The following is a 21,438-nucleotide window of genomic DNA, read 5'->3' on the forward strand; positions in this document are numbered from 1 at the left end:
AGGGGCCCATGGCTTGTCTTGATCACCAAGTTTTACTTTAAAATATGCAAAATATGCTTGTTTGACAAATGCACTGACGTTTGCCCTCTGACTTGGAATGGTGAAACTACCACAAATATAGCAAAAGGAGTCAGGGTTGTTTAGACATTTACAACGAGAAGTAGCAGGAGCAGACGTGATCTGGAACAAAGGAAATATATACCTATGTAAATAAAACACTAAGATGGAATAGTTACAAACTTTGAAAACTAAAAAAACAGCATAAAACGAAATAGAACTTACAACGGTATGCCCGTGGTTACAAGGTTAAGAGAAAAGCCAGCACAAATCCTCTTAATTCCTACTATGCTAGCTTTCTGTTTGCAGATATTGATAGTAGGGAGCTGCACACACCTCTCACCGCACTGTCTCAACTGTGACTGCACAAACAAGTTGACACGTAGCTGCAGATGAGTCCAGTCGTAATCACCTGGCAAGTCTTACTACAGCTAATCAGTGGAATTTTGCTTCTCTGGGGGGTAAGCTGTGGAGGAAAAACTTGACGTGCCAGAAAAAAACTGACTGCAATTTTGGAATCAGCATGCCAATTTTAGTTTAAATCCGCATAAAAATCTAATTCAACAGAAAATTTTTTTCAAATTGTTCCCCAGTGTAATACAAGTTGGTTTTTGCTTTACAACCTTCTCTTGGTGGCCTCTTTGCCGTACCTGGATGTTCTCCATGTTTTTCTGGTGGAATGTTGTCACCATTTGCGCTATTTTTTTGTCTCTCCAAGCTGAGACCATGACCATGTTTTTGTGTCCTCTCCCTCCTAAGGTCAGCATTTCCAACATCTGGATTAACTGATGGTCCACCTCTGTTCTTTGTAAGTGTTCCACAGACATGGGTTTTCAGGTCAAGAACATGCTCACATAGGGCAACAGAGTTGTAATGATTATCCATGCAGTCATACCTGCGAAGCGGTCAAGAAGAAACATGACTGTGTCTCCTAGGGGAGGACTCTGCCCACAGTAGGGATTTGCATTAAAACAGTATCCTGTCCCCAAATCGCAAAGAATGTAAGACTTGATATGATATTTTATAGGTTTTTTGGGATTGTACACTATGAAAGCCAGTCACCCGTGCCACAGAAGCACTCCCTCATCAAAGCAAATGTTTAGGTTGGGATGATTCATTTCCCAAAATCTGGGACAGGGTGGATCTTGTACAGCTTGTCATTACTGCTGACTGGCCCTATTTCATTATCACTGAAGTGAAGAAATCTTCAAGTTATTTCAATCCTGTTGCAAGACATGACATTGCTGAAGTAGCTAACACTAAACATCTGCTGACCAGTAAATTTCAAGTTCATGTTTCATATTATTTATATTCAATTTATAGAGCTCATGTTAACTACATAAAAATTCCTTTGCCTACATGTCAACATTAAAGCAGAAAATAGAAGTAGAGTTGAAAAGGAAAGAGGCAGTGATGTTAAAAGGTACTTTATTTGCAGTTAGGCTAAATTCTTTGGCTACAGAGAAGCAAACATTAGCTCAACGGCCAAGCTCAATGACACAACTTTGTCATTCTACTACAGTTTACTTGAGTATCTTTGAGTGTTTTCCACAATATTTGCAATAGTGGTAATTTCAGTAAATCCCAGCTGCCGGATAGAGACACACACAAATACAGAAGTGAGACTGTCTTGATGTTAAACGCCACATCTTCTACACATCATAAAGGTTTGCTCTCATATGCCCTCTGGCCTAAAATACTATATTACATTATATATTTAACACTCTACTGTGTTAGTCATAAAATACAAAAATTATATGACAAGGTGAGGTATATTTGGATTATCTCTAGTTGTAACGGGTAATAATAATGCAACATATTGTAAATCAATATATAGTTTCTTTAAAAACATAAGTAGCAAACAAAATATATCATCTCCTTTGTGGATCAGTATGAGGAAAATTCAAAAACCATTTGCATAACATCCCATAACTTTCCTTCATCATACCTCTGAATGTTCCTTCATTACAAAATTTCACATTTCTTCAATTAGAAGCATAAATTTCAAGCCACATGATGTGATTGCATTATTTGTACAGCAGTAAAATAGAACAGTCGCTGAGTTAAGGGCACGGAGGGTGAAAGATAATGAAAAGTTCATTGTCTTGTACACAGTATAATACTAAATGCAGTAGTGGTGTAATACACTAATGTAATACTATTTTGAGTGTGCACAGCAGTTATAAGGACAAGTTAGAGCCATAGCTGATTTTCGCAGAATGCAAAAACATGCTGTTTCCAATGTGATTACCTAAGTTAAACCACCTGATCACATCACATCATGTAATTACACCAGTGTGACTACAGTAACTGTACTGTTGGAAAGGTACAAATCTTAGTGCTTGTTTACGTTCAATAAAAAATGACTCAAGACTGCATAAATGCTGGCAAGGATGTTACAAATCACAGTTAAAAACTGACTAAGAAAAAGGCAGTTCATGACTAGGTCAGGTAATCCAGTGGATTCTGTAACTTTTGTCTGTAAAACAAAAAGTTAATTAAAAAAAAAAAAAAAAAAGGAGAGCAAGACATATAACAGGTTAACTATTTGATCATCTCTACCTCCTGCTCTCTACATACTGTCACATGTTAGTTTGTTAGACGACACACAGCAGTGCCAGCGCTCCGTCCTACACACTCTTCTGTCTTTCTGTTTTTGTGTCCGTCCTTATTTCAGTGGCAGATCGCCACAAGGAGACGTTTAAAGTCACCGCTGCAATCTGATTTTATGGCATCCTTAAGTGACACGTCGTACTTCTCCAGGTACATGTCTTTGATGGTCTCCAAATCAATCTGTTGACAAAATGAAAAAAAAAAGTTTGGTGAATGAAGTATGTATAAAAAAACTTTTACATTCCCAGTGCAAGAAGGAGCGATTCCATTCCTTCCCACAGCCATCAGACATTTCACCCCCCCATATCATACCATGTGCATGTGCAACCACAATGTTGATATGTATATAAAATTTTATTTGTAAATTTATATGAATATTTATATAAATACCAAATTTCTTATTTTTCTCTTTATATTCCATTTTTCACTTGTTTGTGTTTTTTTCTACTTGTCTTAACTTGCTTGTTGTATGTTGCTGCTGTTAACTGTAATTTCCCCCTTATCTTATCTTATCTTATCTTATCTTATCTTATCTTATCTTATCTTATCTTATCTTATCTTATCTTATCTTATATCTATCTCTCCTGTTGTTTCCCATTAGACATTATTACTGGAACAAAATATTATATTAGTCACTGGTGACAGATATTGATGGTACTACTCTCTTCCCAACTTTAGCGAAGGTGCACATGGAGGATAATTATGAAACAATATAATCAGACTTTAGTTGTAGGCCATTTGAATCAACTAAAAAAAAAAAGCAACCTTTTTTTTAAATTTCAAACTAAAGACTAACAACTTCATATATTTGACTGATTAATATAATATATAAAAAAAAAACAATAGACAAAAAAATGCAAATAAATAAATTCTCTTGCATTACCTCAGAGCGACACACAATGATGCGAACAAGTGTGTCCTCATCAGTGCCTGCTCCTTTCATCGCCTTATTCAGACGTCTGGCGAAGTACAACTGGGGGTTCTTTGCAAACCTCACTGACAACAGACAGGAAAAGATAATAAGGATAATTTAACTGTTGTTTAGCGTAGTTCTACCATCAGCTGCTTCTTCTAATTAAGGTCATGGACTAATTATACTGTTATATTCATAGTCATACTTACCGAGTGCAACATAGCATTTTTTCAGTGTCCCTGAAGTCTCGTTCTCAATGGCATCCAGGATTTCAGTTCCAGAGAGCTACACAGAAACAAAAAAGTAAATCTGATATCACTCTGTCATTTACTCATTCTCTCTGTCTGTCATAAACACACCGTCACATTTCACTCATATCACAGCTGACAGCTGTGGAAACATACAATGGCATTTTCATATCTGTACGAGGGGAGGCTTATTAGCCCCACATAGTGGACATGCCATGGACATTAGTTTCATAATGCACTGAGGGATACTTTGAGTCCACTACATAGACCAGGGCTGTCCAATATGAAACCCAGTACCTTTGGGCGCTCCAGGGAAATGGACAAGTTTATGCTCATCTTGAAAGTACTGTCAATTCCTGACTACAGTGGCTGCAAATTCTACATGTGTAGCTAAAATGTACATAATTTGAGCAGATTATTACTATCCCTATTTAGTAATATCTTATCTACATAGAATTATGGTTATTTTTTTTAATCTCTCCAACTCTTTCCTCTGCATTTTTCATTTATAATATTTAGTCTGAGTATACTCGCAAAAAAGACCCCGAGATGCTTAAACTCCTCTACCCTCAGGATTTTAAGTATCTTGGGATGTTGTTCGTGAGTGAGGGTAGGGTAGGGTGGAGCGAGAGATCGGCAGGTGGACCAGGACGGCGGCTGCAGTGATGCGGACGCTAAACCAGTCTGTTGTGGTGAAGAAGGAGTTAAGCTGAAACGCGAAGCTCTTGATTTTCTGCTCGATCTACGTTCCGACCCTCACCTATGGTCATGAGCTCTGGGTAATGACCAAAAGAACGAGGTTGTGAGTACAAGCGGCCAAAAGAGTTTCCCCCACAGGGTGGCTGAGCTCAGCCTTAGAGATAGGGTGAGGAACTCAGACATCTGGGAGGGACTCGGAGTAGAGCCGCTGCTCCTCCACGTCGAGAGGAGTCAGCTGAGGTGGTTTGAGCATCTAGTGAGGCTGCCTCCTGGACACCTCCCTGGGGAAGTGTTTCGGACATGCCCAACCGGGAGCAGACCTCAGGGCCGACCCAGGACGTGCTAGAGGAATTATATCTCTTGCCTGGCCTGGGAATGCCTTGGGATTCCCTGGAAGAGCTGGTGGAGGTGGCTGGGGAGAAGGCTGTCTGGGCTGCCCCCGCGACCCGGGTAAGCAGAAGACGACAAGTACAAATACGAGTACAAGTATGAGTTTAAGTATAGTTTTTAGACAACAGAAGGTGTCATCAAGGTGTCACAATGTCTTTCCTACTTCCAAAAATATTTTATTTTATTTTAACAATCATCCCTGCAAACAAATAAAACTATTGTTAAATAGATAAGGATGCACCTGAAATATGGTAGAATTCTCATAATAATAATAATAATAATAATGGATTAGATTTATATAGTGCTTTTCTAGACACCCAAAGCGTTTTACATTATTAACTGATTATTCATTCGCTCTCACATTCACACTCTGGTGGTGGTAACTACATTTGTATCCACAGCTGCCCTGGGGCAGACTGACAGAAGCGTGACTGACAATTTGCGCCTACAGCCCCTCTGACCACCACCAAACATTCATACACTAGTGTGGGTGGCACTGGAAGCAGGGAGGGTGAAGTGTGTTGCCCAAGGACACAACGGACTGACTAGGACAGAGCGGGATTCGAACTGCCAACCCTTCGGTTACTGGACGACCCGCTCTACCACCTGCCCCCAATTCTCACTGTATATTTGGACAACACTACATAGCAGGTACAAGCCCTATTCATCATGATGCACTCCCATTGTTATAAAAGTTTTGACATTTGACTATTTTTGTGCTTGATGTCTGAAGAAAGCATAACTATACTGACAGTCAATAGAAACTCTGAGGTAGAAATGTCTGCATATTTCCACTTGTAGGGGGGTTGTAATTATTCATTGTGGATTTATTGATGACTTAGTGCTCGGGTAGTTGAGATAATGATGAGTTGTCATGTCGTCACAGTTCATTGCACATGGGTTGGTCTCTTTGCAAAAGTGGACCAAATACACATTGAGCAATACTCAGTGGGGATCTGCACAATTTGAGGATTGGTTTTGAAGGCCTATATAAAGGCCCAAAAAAGGCCACCACTGTTAGTCCAGTGAATGGCATCATGCCATGTCTATCACGTGAACGTCTCCGGGCACTGGGTATGGTGGTCGGTTTGAGCTACAGTGATATAGCCAGGCGTATGTATGGGCTGTTCCCAACCCACAATCAGAAACCTGGTTGAACGCCACAACACCACAGGCACTGCTGACCATAGACCATGTCCAGGGTGAGAGAGAGAGTGACAACTCCTGACCAGGGCCGCTACTGTTGTGACTTTGTGTTTGGCAGGCGCCATTTTCTTTTGTTAAGTTTTTTGTTTTGAAATTATTCTTGAAACTTTAGATTTTTGTTTCTGTATGCCAATATCCTAAACCACAGGTGTCAAACATGCAGCCCGGGGGCCAAAACCAGCCCGCCAAAGGGTCCAATCCGGCCCCTGGGATGAATTTGTGAAATGCAAAAATTACACTCAAGATATTAACAGTCAATCCTTTTACTTTAGGGGCCATATAAAGCCCTACTTTAGTCTGAAGTGGGTCAGATCAGTAAAATACTACCATAAAAACCTGCAAATAATGACAATTCCAAATTTTTTCTTTTTAATTTACTTTTTTAAAAAAGTTAAACTACATGAAATTATGTACCTTTACAAACCAGCCTCTCACAAAAAATATGAAAAACAAGAAATGTCCTAAGAGAAGTAAGTGTAATTTTATTAATTTTCTGCCAGTTTACTAAAATATTTTGTGTATTTGCAGATCCACTGTGCTCTGTAAGTTGTAATGCTTATTAACAAATGATAAGCAGAGGCAGAATATAGTTAAAATTGCACTTATATTTCTTAATAAATTTCAGTTTTTTCATGGTCCTTCATGTTATTCACATTTTTAAAAGGACAGTTTATAGATGTAAACATTTCCAAATAAAACACATTGAAATGTTTGGAGTTGGCATTATTTCTGTATTATTATCTTATTATTTCACTGGTCCGGCCCACTTCAGATCATATTGGGAGGATGTGGCCCCTGAACTAAAATGAGTTTGACACCCCTGTCCTAAACAAATGATTCATATGAAAAAATTCCAGTTTAGCGTTTCAAAATAAAAATTATGCCGAAAAATGTAGTCTCAAAGTTTTCATTGACTGTGAGTCTATGTTCAGTGTAATTTTATTTTTAGTCTTTGAAATCATTTGCTGATGCCCTACTCGCTGCTGTAAAGCCTGTTTGCAGCTGAAGGAACCAAATGTGCAGCTGTAATCAAAGACACTGCGTCTGCTCCACATGCTGATGATGACATGTCAGAGTCATATGAAGCAGCAGCTATGACCGTGATCCTTACCTGCTCATATATCTTGAAAGTAGCCTGGAGCTGGAGGTAATTCCTGCTGGCCAGGATGTAGCTGAAGGTGGACTCGTCTGTCCCAAAACAGCCCTCGCCAGCCTGGATCACATGACACGAACCGTCTTAAAGATTCATCAATTTATCTGTGACAGAAATCTAAAAGTGCATATTATGTACGTACCTCAAACAGGGCGGTAGCATCCTGTTCTGCCAGATCTTCATCCACCTCATAACTCTCATCTCTGTTACCCTGAAAAAAAACAAAAAACAAAAAGGACTCAGATGACTTAAGCTGTTAGACATACAGTAGGTCCTTCTGTTGGCGTCTGGCTACAGTTTTACTAATGAGAGAGAGTCTGGTATGTATCCAGGGAGAGCGTTTATAGAGCATGAGTGGGTACAGGGACAGCCAGCTCCATTTCAGTTTCAGCAGAGAAGCGGAGGGGAGGGATTTGGTTACGTTACAGGAGTAGAAACTTAAAGCCTCTCACCTGCAACAGAGCTGTGAGCAGGTTTCTAACGTCGCCGCTCGTATCTCCCTCTATGTCTGCTTCAAGGTCACGTTCATGCACTAAAACACAAATACAGCGGTGACAAAAAAAGGTCAAATAAAATGACAAACACATTGAAGGCATGTGTTTATTTTTAAGTTAATGATCACTCCACATTTCCGGAGTTGCATTAAGTCCTGGGGGTGCCGTGTAGTAATGCAACTACCAGCTGCTAACTTGGTCTTTTCAGCAGTCGAGGAAGAAGTATTCAGATCCTTTACGTAAGGAAATGTGACATTGTGTCGTATGTTAAAAATGTATTATCCATGGTGCAAAATCTTCATATATAAATTAACTTTCGCTGTCAGACAAATATAATGGAGTATATTATATAGAAGTATATTATAAAAGCCAATAGTTCCAGTTCTGATTTATAACATTTTTTTGCTAAATTACATCAGTTAAAGACACTAAGACTGAAAATGCAAGATTCCAGGTTTGCCGCATGCTAATTAGCTTAAGCTTCAATCATGTGCGTCACTGTGAACCAATCATATCACCAAATGTTCCCAGAGTGGATTTCCATGATATGCTTTTCCTTTAGCTTTGTTGTTAAAAAAGAAAAGTGATATAAAAATGCATATGTCTGTGGTCCATGGTTTGGCTACATGACAGATTGTAGATTTGCTGTAAATGGGCCTCATCTGTTGCAACACCTAAAACTGTCCTTAGTCCTTGATTAGGTCACTTTTGTTGTCGGAGTGGTGATTAGGTCACTTCCAATCTCGGGTACGGATCGCTTTCACAGGGGAATGTTCCATACTGGAGTCCATTCACTCCGTACCCAGGACTACCTTCTCAGCTGGACTCGGGTACGGTACTCGCGCATGGAACGTTTGCATTCACATTGATAAAATTAAGTGGACTTTAGGGTCTAAAGGACTCAGATACGGACTCGGATACCCAGTGTGAAAACGCTCTACATGTCAAGGGTGTCAAACTGATTTTAGTTCAGGGACAACATACTCTAAGTATATAAGTAAGAACAACTCCAAATTTTCTTCGTTTAATGTGAAAAAGTTCAATTAAATTATGTTACGATATCCGTTTAAGTTCTCATTTGCCTAGGCCATCGTTCTTCTCGGTTCAACGACGTCTTGGATGAGAGACAAAATGTTTTCCAAACGGCTAAACCAGTCCTGTTGAGCCGAGAACTATGAAGAATAAATCATGTTGCATTTCCATTACATTTATAAGTTATTCGTTCACAACAAAATGTTAATAAAATACACGAGCAACCTGAAATATCTTAAGAAAAGTGCAATTTTATCCATATAATACCTGTGACTAAATCTTTTGTGCATTTGTAGATCCACTGTGATCGATAAATTGTGTAAATAATAAGCTGAGACATAATATTGATGATATTGCACGAAATTTCAGATTGTACACGGTTATTCAGGTTATTCACATTTTCATTATATTACTTTTTTCACACTAAAATGAAAATAAAAATTTATAGTTATTATTTAGAAGTTATTATGTTATTATTTTACTCATCCGGCCCACTTGAGATCACACTGGACTGTATGTGGCCCCTGAACTAAAAGGAGTTTGACACCCCTGGTTTAGGTTGTGTAAGAGCTGATTAGGAAGTATCTTATTTATCTATGGATAAAACTACTGTCCAGGATGTACCCTACCTTCACCTGTTAGTAGCTAGGACATGCACCAGTACTCTCATGATCCTCTTGAGAATTAGGAAGTTCAGAAGATGAAGGAATGGATAAGACATTCACAAAATAGCTGTTGAAAAAAATTTTTAAAAAAATAATAGCAAATAAATGAATAAATAAATAAATAAAAATGATTAAAAAATAGCTGTTTATTCAATGAATTGTGCCACTTTTCTCATATGACTCTCTTCAAAGACCCTAAGACTGTGACGTGGATACTCCAGGACATTAATATCTGCCATCTTTAGTCTGTACATCTTTGCCCAATACAACATTTTTAAGTAATTTTCAATTTTGTTGTGAATTTTGATTTACTGGTTGAACTAAAGATAGATGAATGACACAAAGGGATGACCAGGAAAGAATAGAAGAAGATAATACAGAAAGAGACACAGTCAAATGAATGACAGAACAATTGAAGTGGAAATGGAAACATTAGAGCAAAGCACGAACCTTAAATTTGCACTGATGCACATTACTGGATGAAAAATTTCCATCACTGAAATTTAGCGATGGGTTTTTCTGACTTTTTAGTTTTTCTTTAGATTTTAGTAAGTGGTTGCAAAGTTGGATGTTTACCACATGCATTCTGAAGAGTTTAGAACTATATTTAAACCCTGCCACGTCATAACTCAACAAGCAACAAAAGAGGATGTTTCTGTGTCCTCATTTGATTCGCTGTTGTTAAAAAGTGTTCCCTGCTGTGTAATTTTATCAGCAAATGTCTTGGTGTGGTGGGCATGTGGAGCTTCTTTATTGCTTTCAATATTTAGGTCTAAAAATAGAAAAGAAGAAGATAGGAGGTAATGTTTACTGGGATGTACGCAATATAATATCAGCTGTGTCCCTGAAGTAATGACAAGTCGTTGCTGATAGTTATAATATTCTTTCAGGAGCAGGAAGTTGCAGCTTGATGGGCTTTGACTAAACACAGTGTGACTGTGCGTTCCAGGACCAAAAGGACAGAAATAGTGGTGTATGCTTACATTGCACATGTAGGAGAAAATGAGTCACCCTTAGTAAGTTTATCCAAAGTTCATAACACAATGAAAGGAAATTATGACACTTTATCACCCGGGTAAAAGTTTGGACATCTGAATACAATGTCTGTTACAGAACACACTGACGTTTTACAGACTACTTTATCTGTGTTTTCTGATAAATGTAAATTAACCCTTTCATGCACTGTCCACTCCAGTGGACAGTTCTTCTCCAGCTGTTCTCTTGTATATTAATGAGTTTTGTTGTTTTAGTTCCATGTCAGCCAACACAGTGGACGCTTATGCACCATCCCATACACTGTAATTCAGATCATTACTGTAACTTTACTGTTCTTGATAAACCTGATCTGCAGTAACATGTTTGAGTGTAAATCAATTGTTATTTGTTAGACAAGAAGGTTTTTTTTTTTTTTGCATATTATCTCCATGAAGTGAGTAATTACTAGCATTAGAATATGTTAAAATGTGAGAAGACATCAGATTAGCAGCATTAAAAATGTTTTTATTTCATTGTTTTCAGATCACTCTCTGATATTGGGTTTTAAACACATTTCTTTACTTCAAAAATTAAATGCATGGATATTTTTGTAACTCCATAGAAAAAATAAACTCGATCGCATTGTTTTTTTCATGGCTAAACACTGAAGAAAAAAATCTTGACTAAGGTTCTCATAATTCGTGCATGAAAGGGTTAATGTGTAATACATTGAAAGGTAAAGTATTTGGACTTACCCTGAAAGTAACATTCCTTGAACATGGCAATGTCCTGTTATAAAACAGAAGATAAAATCAAGGTTAGAGACATTACAGAACATTTCTACTTTGATTTCAGTCTCATAGACCTGATAGGTTAGATCAGTGTCCTTCAACCTTGGGGTCGGGACCCCACGTGGGGTCACCTGAAATATCTAGTGATTGATAAAAAAAAAAAAAAAAAAAAAATCCTAATAAAAAAATATAGACAATCCCAATCCATAAAAGACATGACAAACTGTGAAGCTGAAACTGAAGCACTGTGGTACTGTTTATCTTTCAAATGTTCATTGTGGTCAGTTTCAGATGCTGCAGCTCTTTCATAATTCATAGTTTGAGTTCTTGTTTGTTCAGTATTAATTGTCAGCCTTGTAAATCCAAGCTGGACTGACTGTACATATCCTGACCTAGGAAAATAAAATTCTCACTTTGTGCAGTAATCTACACCTGGCTTTTCTGCCTCTGTCCATAATAATATACATTATATAGACTAAATGCCATCTAAAATGAACGTTTTTTTGCAACATAGTATAGCAAACTATTACATGATCAAAAACAAATTAATTTTAGCAAAAAAATGTATCTGTTTTGAATGTTTTGGGTCACTATGATTTCGTGATGTTAAAATGGGGTCACGAGCTAGAAAAGGTTGGGAACCACTGAGTTAGATAGTGTTGATAGTGTCTTTAAAGATGCTTATTTGTGACTGACAGCGTTGGTAGAAGTGCAGAGGATCTCCACCAGGACGTCTTCATCGGTGCCTGGTCCCTTCATGGCCTTCCTCAGCTCCTTCACCAGGTAGACGACGGGGGGGTCCAGCATGGCCAGGATGGCCCTCTCAAAGTTCCCCGACAGCTCACTTTTCAGCACATCCACCAACTCCTGAAATAGACAAAAACCAATTCAACTTTAATGGTTAGAAACAGTGGTGTAGTCCAGGGTATATGGAGGTATATGGAGTATACCTACTTCTTTTTCAGTCAGCATTGTGTATACCCACTTCTAAATCTCCCTGATGTGCACCATTCAGTGGTATCTGAGCTAAACTGCCCATGTTTTTCCCTTGTATGGTGAAGCCATGACCCGCCCTACTTTGCCTCTAATTGCTAGTACTCAGTGCCTTCCAAGGTTCTAATCGTTTTGGATTTTTCATTATAGTTTAGTTTTATTTAGTTTTGACTTTTTTTTCTCTAATTCAGTTAGTTTTAATTCGTTTTTAGAGCAGGTTTGCTAGTTTTTATTAGTTTTTGTTATTTTCTAAACGCTTAGTTTTAGTTTTAGTTTTTTTTAATATCTTTTCTCTTCTTTGCCGTTGAATTCAAATAAATCCCAGACAGGACTCTGCTGCTTTCTCCCACCTTTAGTTTCCATGTTTCCAGGTAGAGTTCGGACGAGAAGACGACTGTAAACGACAAGTGATGAGAAGTGACGGACCATTAAATGTCATATGGTGCCAGCAGCTAAAATTGCTTGAGGGAAATAAATCGATTTCATATCAATCCGACTTTGACAAAGACAAAAACTAAGGGAATTTTATCCATAATTTTATATGTTTTAGTTAGTTTTGTAAGCACACAATATAGTTTCAGTTCGTTATCGTTTTTTCTTTTAATTATAGTTTTTATTTATTTCAGTTAACGAAAATGTTTTTACAATTCTAGTTTTTGTCGTTTCGTTAGTTTTCATTAACGATAATAACCTTGGTGCCTTCACTGATTAGATTGGTTAACTTTAGGCATGAGGACTGATTAGCCAATCAGAGGCAGAGTAGGGCGGGTCAAGCCAGGAAACTTAGCGCCAGAGCCAGGGCTCCGCTTAGCGCTGGTCACCTCTAGAACCTGATTGGCCACCTCAGGTGCCAGCGCCACCCCAGTTGATTGACAGGTCACTGCATGTCTCATTGAAAGATGCGCGATTATTGGAAATGCAAATGACAAAGGCAGAATAAACATATTTCAAATGAGTGACACATATTGAGAGAACCTACTTTTATTGGAATACATAATTCTGAGGTAAGGTTTAAGGCGGTTTCAGAATGAGTCCCTGTTTTAAACTATTGGCCATATGACTGCACATTTAGAGAAGAGATGTTGTCACCAATAGTTCAACTATTGATCAAGTCATGATAATTTTATGATAGTGAGCAAATACTACTGATAGATTTTTGGGTAAACTAAATAGAGTAGTCTTACATGTCACTGTTTCTAAAATGGCATTTTTCTGGACTACTTAAAAAAAAAAAGGCAAAAATTGAGAGTACATCCACTTCTCCAGGGACCACTACGCCACTGGTTAGAAAGGAAACTAATGATGACAGATTATCTCTATTATCCTATATTACCTTATATATTACATAAAATATCCTATCTTAGCGTTAGAGTTACATTTGAGCTGTACTTTTACATTTTTTTGTTATATTTAACCAAGAAAAATCCCAATGAGATTGAGAACCTCTTTTACAAGGGAGTCCTGGCAGCAGCAAATACAACACACAGTTACAAGATTACACAGTTAAAACACATATAACAGACACATCTGACAATAAATAGTTGGTAAAAATAACATTTACAAGCAGATAATGATGTAGTTTAGATTGTGTCTCAATCACATGTTAAACACAGGAACTAGAAGGTGTTTCCTTAGAGCTGAAGCCTAATAACTTGCATATTAGATATACAATTCTTCTGTTTTTCCCAGAAAACAGTGGCTCTTAAGAGCTGACACTTGTTGAATCGCATACATGACACTCACATCGTCATACTTGTCAAAATAAGCCTGTTTGATTTGCTGACGTTGACTTGCGCTGCGATTTGCCAGGATGTCAATGATGGCCTGCTCATCAGTGCCTGAAAAACAGAAAACACAATAAAAATAAACCAAAAGACTAAAATTCAGCAGCATCTGGGCCTCGCTACAGTGTGTCCAACTTACCGAGGCCTTTGCAGGCTTTACGGATGGCCTTAATGTCTGCTACCACATCAAACTCCTCATAGGGAAAGATTGTTGGCTAAGAGAAAACAGAAAGAGAAGGAAATTGTTATGTGCAAAACCACAAGAAGATGCTCAACCCATCTTTGTGTGGGTAAATGAAGCTCAGTGGGATTTATGCAGCAGCTGACACATGGGGGAGGGGAGGACAATGTCTTTTTGGCACAGGAATTCAAGGCCAGGAATCTCTAAACAAACTTGATAGAGGCCACGAGTAAAATCAGTAGAAACCACAGTAGAAGGGTGTGAGGACAGAGGTCCACGGGTCAACATGAAACTACATCAACACCCCATTCATTTCCATCTGGAGACTGAGTTTAACCCTTAAAGACCTACCACTGCTGGTCCTGGTGACTTTGAAATGATTTTTTTTTATCTATATTTAACCTTTCCTGAGTGATGTAACACTATTTATTATTTCAGGCTTTGCAATTTTTTGTGAAAATCGAGTATTTCTGTGTATTTAATTTATTAATAACACTGGGTTACAAAAACATGTTTTTTGCAAGTTGTCTAGGTTTTTCCAACTGAATTAGGACCATTTTGCACCGCTAAATCCAAAAATGACATCTGTTTTTCTCAATCAGGTCAGGTTTTTTTGCTAATTTGATTTTGAAAAAGTTGATCTTCTCATAAAATTGATTACATTTTTGTGACTTTATCAGTTGATTTTTTATATAGTTCTCACACAAAATAGGTTTTAAGAGAAAAAAAATCATTTTCTAACAGGATTCCTGTTAGGTACAATGGTGTATTCACTGCAGATGTAGCAGAATACGTCAGGCTTATTTTTGCAAGATCTTCTAGTCGAAGCCATTTCATTCACCTGTAATATTAAAAAAACCATTAATCATAAATTGGCAAAAGTAAAATCTTCAGAACTCATTTATTGCAAGAAATATGAAAGAATTTTGTATCATATGATGTGAAATGCCCATAAATGTAAGCAAAAATGTTAAAAAGCCAATATGTAGCATAGTTCAGAAAGTTGACCTGATTAGGCAAAATTAATGTGATTTTTGGATTCAGCACACCAAAGTGATCATAAATGAGCTCAAAAAACTTAAACAATAAATTTGTTGTTGACCAGTGTAATGTAGACGTTCATAACAGCTCAAAGTAAATTCAAAGTTTATTAGATGAAAGCGGAGAAAACTGATGCAATAATGAACAAGCTTCCAATCATTGTGTTTAACCCTGTCACGCATAGTGGTCACTACAGTGGACAGTTCTTCTACAGCTGTTCTCTTGTATATTCATGGATTTTATTGTTTTCGTTCCATATCAGCCAACACAGTGGATCATCCCATACACTGACATTCAGACCATTACTGTAACTTTGCTGTTCTTGTTAAACCTGATCTGCAGTAACATGTTTGAGTGTAAATCAATTGCTTGTTATTATTATTAGACTATAATGAACTTTTTTTTTTAACATTTTTTTTGCATATTATCTCCATAAAGTGAGTAATAACTAGCATTAGAGTATGTTAAAATGACAAAACATCAGATTAGCGGCGTTAAAAAAAAAAAAAAAAAAAATCATAGTTTTCACACAGGATGTCAGTAAATACATGTTTCGTTGTCATGTCTGACATCGAAATGTGATTCAACAAAATTCATAATAAAGACAGTAGAATATCAAAGGGAGCCTCATTGAAGTTTCTCTTGGCAAAGCAAATTTGTTCAGCACAAAAAGGCAGCCAGACTAACATTCTGATGTTATGATGCTGGACAAGACAGGTAAAAAAAAAAAAAAAAAATTAAAAAAAATCATTCCATAGTTTTCACACAGTATGTCAGTAAATACATGTTTCTTTGATTCAAAAATTAAGCGCATGGTGTCTGGCTGGGTGGACATTTTTACAACTCCATGAAAAATAAGTTCATTAAAAAAACAAAAACAAACAAACAAAAAAAAAATTCAATGGCATTGGTTTTTTTATGCCAGAAGAGGAATTAAAACACTCAGGAAAAAAATCTTGATTAAGGTTCTCATAATTCACACATGAAAGGGTTAAAGATTAAAATTTTAAAAGTGTTTTTCCACCTTGGGGTCAGGACCCCACGTGGGGTCACCTGGAATTCAAATGGGATCACCTGAAAGTAAGTATTTTCATAATTTAAGGGGGGGGGTTTGCACTAAAACAGGGCCTGGGGGCCAAATACTGCCCGCCAAAGGTTCCAATCTGGCCCGCAAGATGAATTTGTGAAATGCAAAAATTACACTTATGATGATCACAGAAAATTTGGTTCAGGTTCCACATACAGACTGGGAAAAATATTAACATAATAACTTATAAATTCTTACAACTCCAACTTTTTCTTTTTGTAAATGTAAATATTTTCATGTAATTTTCCTGTATTTACACTAAAACAAACTATAATTTCACAGAAAACGTAAATATCCTGAACAAATATGAAAAACCTTAAAAGTCTGAAGAGACATAAGTGTAATTTTGATAATAGTCTTCCTGTTACTGAATATTTAGTGTATTTGTAGATCCACTGTGACCTGTAAGTTGTAATGAACATGACATCAAAGATAAATTGAGGCAGAATATTGTTAAAATTGCACTTATTTTTCTTAACAAATTTTAAGGTGTTCATGTTATTCACATTGTTCTAAAGAACAGTTTATAGATGTAAACTTTTTCATCACGTAAGGCAAGTTTGGAGCTGTCATTATTTATATATAGTTATGTTATTATTTTACTGGTCCAGCCCATTTCAGACCAAATTTGGCTGAATTTGGCCTCCGAACTAAAATGAGTTTGACACCCCTGCACTAAAACAAAGACAAAAATTTCATCTTGCAGTATTGTTATTATTGTTAATGCTGTTTTATTTGACTGTTGACTGTTCTTAAGAAGGAAATATAAGGATGAATCACATTGTTTTTATGCTTGTAAATGGATACTGTATGTGTGTTTGGAATGGGAGGACCCCAGGGAGAGTAGGTGATGTCCTGCATCAGCTAAAGGGGATCCTAATAACTAACTAACTAACTAACTAACTAACTAACTAACTAACTAACTAGCGGTAGACAAACTGGTGTGTATGTGACTGTATGTGTGTATGTAGATGTGTATGTAGATAATCACAATCTTACGTTGTATATCAAGTGATTTAGCACTAACAGTCTGAGGACTGGAATTAGGGGGTAGGACTGGATAAGCAGTGACTTCTTCCTACTCCCTTTCAGGCACAACAGTTGTTCTGTTTTTTTCTATTATTTGATTTTTTTGTGTATTGTCCATTATTATTATTATTATTATTATTATTATTATTATTATTATTATTATTATTATTATTATTATTATTATTATATTGTTTGATTTTTTTATTTATTTATGTATTTATTATTATTTTTTATCTTTATTTTTGTTTCATATGTTTTGTATTATGTCTGTGTCTGAAATAAACTAACCTAAACTAAAAACTAAACTAAACTAAACTAAACTAAACTAAACTAAACTAAACTAAACTAAACTAACTAACTAAATAAATAAATAAATAAAGAATAAATAAATAAATAAATAAATAAATGCAAAAATACAAAAATACAGAAATAAATAAATACAGAAATAAATACAGAAATACATAAACACATCAATAAAATGAATAAATAAATACAGAAATACAGAAATAAGTACAGAAATACATAAACACATAAATAAATAAATAAATAAATAAATAAATAAATAAATAAATACAAAAATACAGAAATAAATAAATACAGAAATAAATACAGAAATACATAAACACATCAATAAAATAAATAAATAAATGAATGAATGAATACATACATACATAAAGTTGTCATAATTTATCGGTTGTTCTGTTATTATTTTACTGGTCTGGCCCACTTGACATCAAACTGGGCTGAATGTGGCCCCTTAAAGAAACTGAGTTGGAGACCCCTGCCTTAGACCAGTTCAGATCAGTAGATGTTTGTTGGTGACCATCTTCAGCCAGTTCAGCTCTGGGAGGGTTCAGCTGTCCAACACACACTCCACATCTGACCAGTGGGCTGCCTGTTATGTAATATCCCCCCACAGGTCATATACTGTCATTTATTTCCTAAAAAGTTCAACTAAATCACCCTTTTATGAGCTAGCCGGACTCTTGTGGACCCCCTCCCCCATCTTTGCTTCGTGGCCTGTGCGCCTTTACGCACATTCTGAGGCTCCTCATTCATCCACACACATCTAACGGAGCTGTGATGAATTCCGCAGGGGAGTGGCTCTGTCCTCTGCGTAAAAGCGCACATTCGACTCTTATAGTGTCATTTACCGATTACCTCATTTAAAGACACATTAAATATGATGAACCGGCAGACATAAACGGATCTAATGTAGAAATGTAATCGGAATAAAACGTGTTCATGAAGGTCTGAGGAAAACCGGCCTCGAAACCAACACAGACGGGTTTTATGTTTGTTTGGATCAGAATCGACAGTTTTATAGAAGGATTCTGGGGTTAATCCAAAAAACTGGATGGTTTAAAACCCTAAATGTGTCGCATAAAGTTTGATAGAAGCCGAAAACTGCGGATCGGTGAGATTATTTTTTGCGATTGAGATTGTTTTTTTGCGCACAGAGTCGAAATGAAATGCACCTACTTGACAGTTTCCCATTTTCGTCTTTTTTCGTCCTTGGGTGCTGCTGATCTGCTGGGAAAAGTCTCAGACCAGTTGGTGAAATGTGTCCTGACCCACCGAGCTGCGGCCCGAGCACCAGAAACCGGAGCGTGACGTCACACCGGCTGCTGCACCGTCAGGAGGGTTTAACCATTTACTGCAACTGAGGATCTGACATAATGTATATGCCTCCAACTTTCAACATGTTTTATTTGGGCTTTCACAAACTGATAAAATAAATACACAAAAAACATATTTCATCAACCTTTTAGTAATATTGAGGAATATTGTAAACTCTAAAGCAAAAAAAAAAAAAAAAAAAAAAAAAAAAAGGTCAAGTAAATAATCTTATTTAATTTGTATAATTTCTATTTTATACCTCGAGCTTTTTTTTTTTTAAATTTAATTTTAATTTTTAATTATTTGTATTTATTTTTACTCACATTTGTTTCTATATATTTGAAATGTAAAATATGTTGTGAAAATTATTTTTTATATATACTATTATGTAATATACCGTTCAATTGTTCATTGTTCAATTAAAAAAAAAAAAAAAAGGGTTTAACCATTTACTACATCTCATGATTTTACATAATGTTTATCCCTCCAACAGATATAAATTGAATTTTCAATATGTTTTATTTGGCCTTTCACAAACTGATAAAATAAATACAGAAAAAACATATTTCATCAACCTTTTAGTAATATTGAGGAATATTGTAAACTCTAAAGCAAATAACAGCAAAAAATTATGTCAAGTAAATAATCTTATTTAATTTGTATAATTTCTATTTTATACCTCGAGCTTTTTTTTTTTTAATTTAATTTTTATTTTTAATTATTTGTATTTATTTTTACTCACATTTGTTTCTATATATTTGAAATGTAAAATATGTTGTGAAAATTATGTTTTATATATACTGTCATGTATATATACTGTTCAATTGTTCATTGTTCAATTAAAAAAAAAAAAAAAAAAGGGTTTAACCATTTACTACATCTCATGATTTTACATAACGTTTATCCCTCCAACAGATATAAATTGAATTTTCAATATGTTTTATTTGGCCTTTCACAAATTGATATAAATAAATCCAGAAAAAAGATATATCATCAACCTTTTAGTAATAAATATTTGCCAAATTTCACATTCATTGCACTAAATTTGCGCACCAGCGTCCAAACATTATTGTTTTTAAGGCACTTTTTTCCAGTTATTTCGACAATTTGGAGCACACTATAAAATCTAAAGCAAAAACAAAACAAACAAACAAACAAAAAACTTATGTCAAGTATATAATCTTATTTAATTTATATAATTTCTATTCTATACCTGGAGCTTTTTTAATTTTATTTTTATTTTATTTTTTATTTTTATTTTATTATTTTTACTTACATTTGTTTCTATATATCTGAAATGTAAAATATATTGTGAAATGTGAACTTTTTATCCTACTTTGATGTATACTATTATGTATATATACTGTTCAACTGTTCATTGTTCAATAAAAAAAAAAGGGTTTAACCATTTATCTCAAGAGTATATCCCTCCACCGCATGTAAATTGAACTTTCGACATATTTTATTTGGCCTTTCAGAAACTGATAAAATAAACCCAGAAAAAAGTATATCATCAACCTTTCAGTAATATTTGCCAAATTTCACATTCATTGCACTAAATTTGCGCACCAGCATCCAAACATTATTGTTTTTAAAGCCCTTTTTTCCAAGTATTTAGACAATTTGAAGAACATTATAAACTCTAAAGCAAATTTAAAAAAAACAAAACAAACAAAAAAAAAACTATGTTAAGTATATAATCTTATTTAATTTTATAATTTCAATTTTATACCTGGAGCTTTTTTATTGTGTTTAATTTAATTTAATTTATTTATTTTTTTAATTTAATTTTATTTATTTTTACTTATATTTGTTTCTGTATATCTGAAAAGTAAAATATATTGTGAAATGTGAACTTTTTATCCTACTTTTATGTATACTATTATGTATATATACTGTTCAATTCTTCATTGTTCAATAAAAAAAAAAAGGGTTTAACCAGTTATCTCAAGATTATTTCCCTCCACCACATGTAAATTGAACTTGCAACATGTTTTATTTGGCCTTTCACAAATTGATAAAATAAATCTAGAAAAAAGATATATTATCAACCTTTTAGTAATATTTGCCAAATTTCACATTTGCCCTGAAATTAAATATCTGGATTTTTTTTTTTTTTTTGCACTGAAATTAAGTATCTGAACTTTTTTTGCACTGAAATTAAGTATCTGAATTGTTTGTCTCTGAATTCAACTATGTTCATAAATTTAGAAATAAAAACATTCAGATGCAAAAAATTCAGATATTTAATTTCAGCGCAAAAAAAAAAAAAAAAAAAAAAAAATCAGTGCTAGAAACGCAGTGGCTTTTATAATTCAAAATCTGATGACACAGATTTACTTCCATACTTTTGTAGATCTGAGTATGTTCTGGTACTTGACGTCCCCCTGTTGTTCAGAGTTTGTAATACAAGTCAAAGGTCAGTTTTCAGTCTGCTCCGTTGCATCGTCATTCAGCTCCTTCGATG

The 21,438-nt window shown here is 35.4% G+C and overlaps 1 protein-coding gene across 1 annotated transcript; it reads right to left on the reverse strand.

Annotated features, from left to right (window-relative positions):
* Positions 1-1,468: 1,468 nt before the first annotated feature.
* On the reverse strand, positions 1,469-18,977 carry anxa13 (annexin A13). Its single transcript, XM_030123479.1, has 11 exons — positions 18,834-18,977; positions 14,153-14,228; positions 13,973-14,067; positions 11,933-12,103; positions 11,201-11,234; positions 7,732-7,811; positions 7,422-7,490; positions 7,238-7,339; positions 3,793-3,868; positions 3,554-3,666; positions 1,469-2,850 (listed from the first exon to the last, which is right to left on the reverse strand). Exons 1-11 carry the CDS (start codon positions 18,846-18,848, stop codon positions 2,731-2,733), a joined length of 951 nt encoding a protein of 316 aa, XP_029979339.1. The 5' UTR covers positions 18,849-18,977; the 3' UTR covers positions 1,469-2,730.
* Between the last annotated feature and the right edge of the window lie 2,461 nt (positions 18,978-21,438).

This window comes from Sphaeramia orbicularis, chromosome 20 (genome assembly GCF_902148855.1).
Source record: "Sphaeramia orbicularis chromosome 20, fSphaOr1.1, whole genome shotgun sequence".
Lineage (NCBI taxonomy): Eukaryota > Metazoa > Chordata > Actinopteri > Kurtiformes > Apogonidae > Sphaeramia > Sphaeramia orbicularis.

Excerpts from the sequence above, each read along its gene's own strand:
- anxa13 (XM_030123479.1), bottom strand. Across the intron at positions 3,869-7,237 it reads CTTTCAAGATATATGAGCAG|CTCTCTGGAACTGAAATCCT; the intron begins GTAAGGATCACG and ends GTTTCTGTGTAG. Across the intron at positions 3,667-3,792 it reads AAAATGCTATGTTGCACTCG|TGAGGTTTGCAAAGAACCCC; the intron begins GTAAGTATGACT and ends GTCTGTTGTCAG.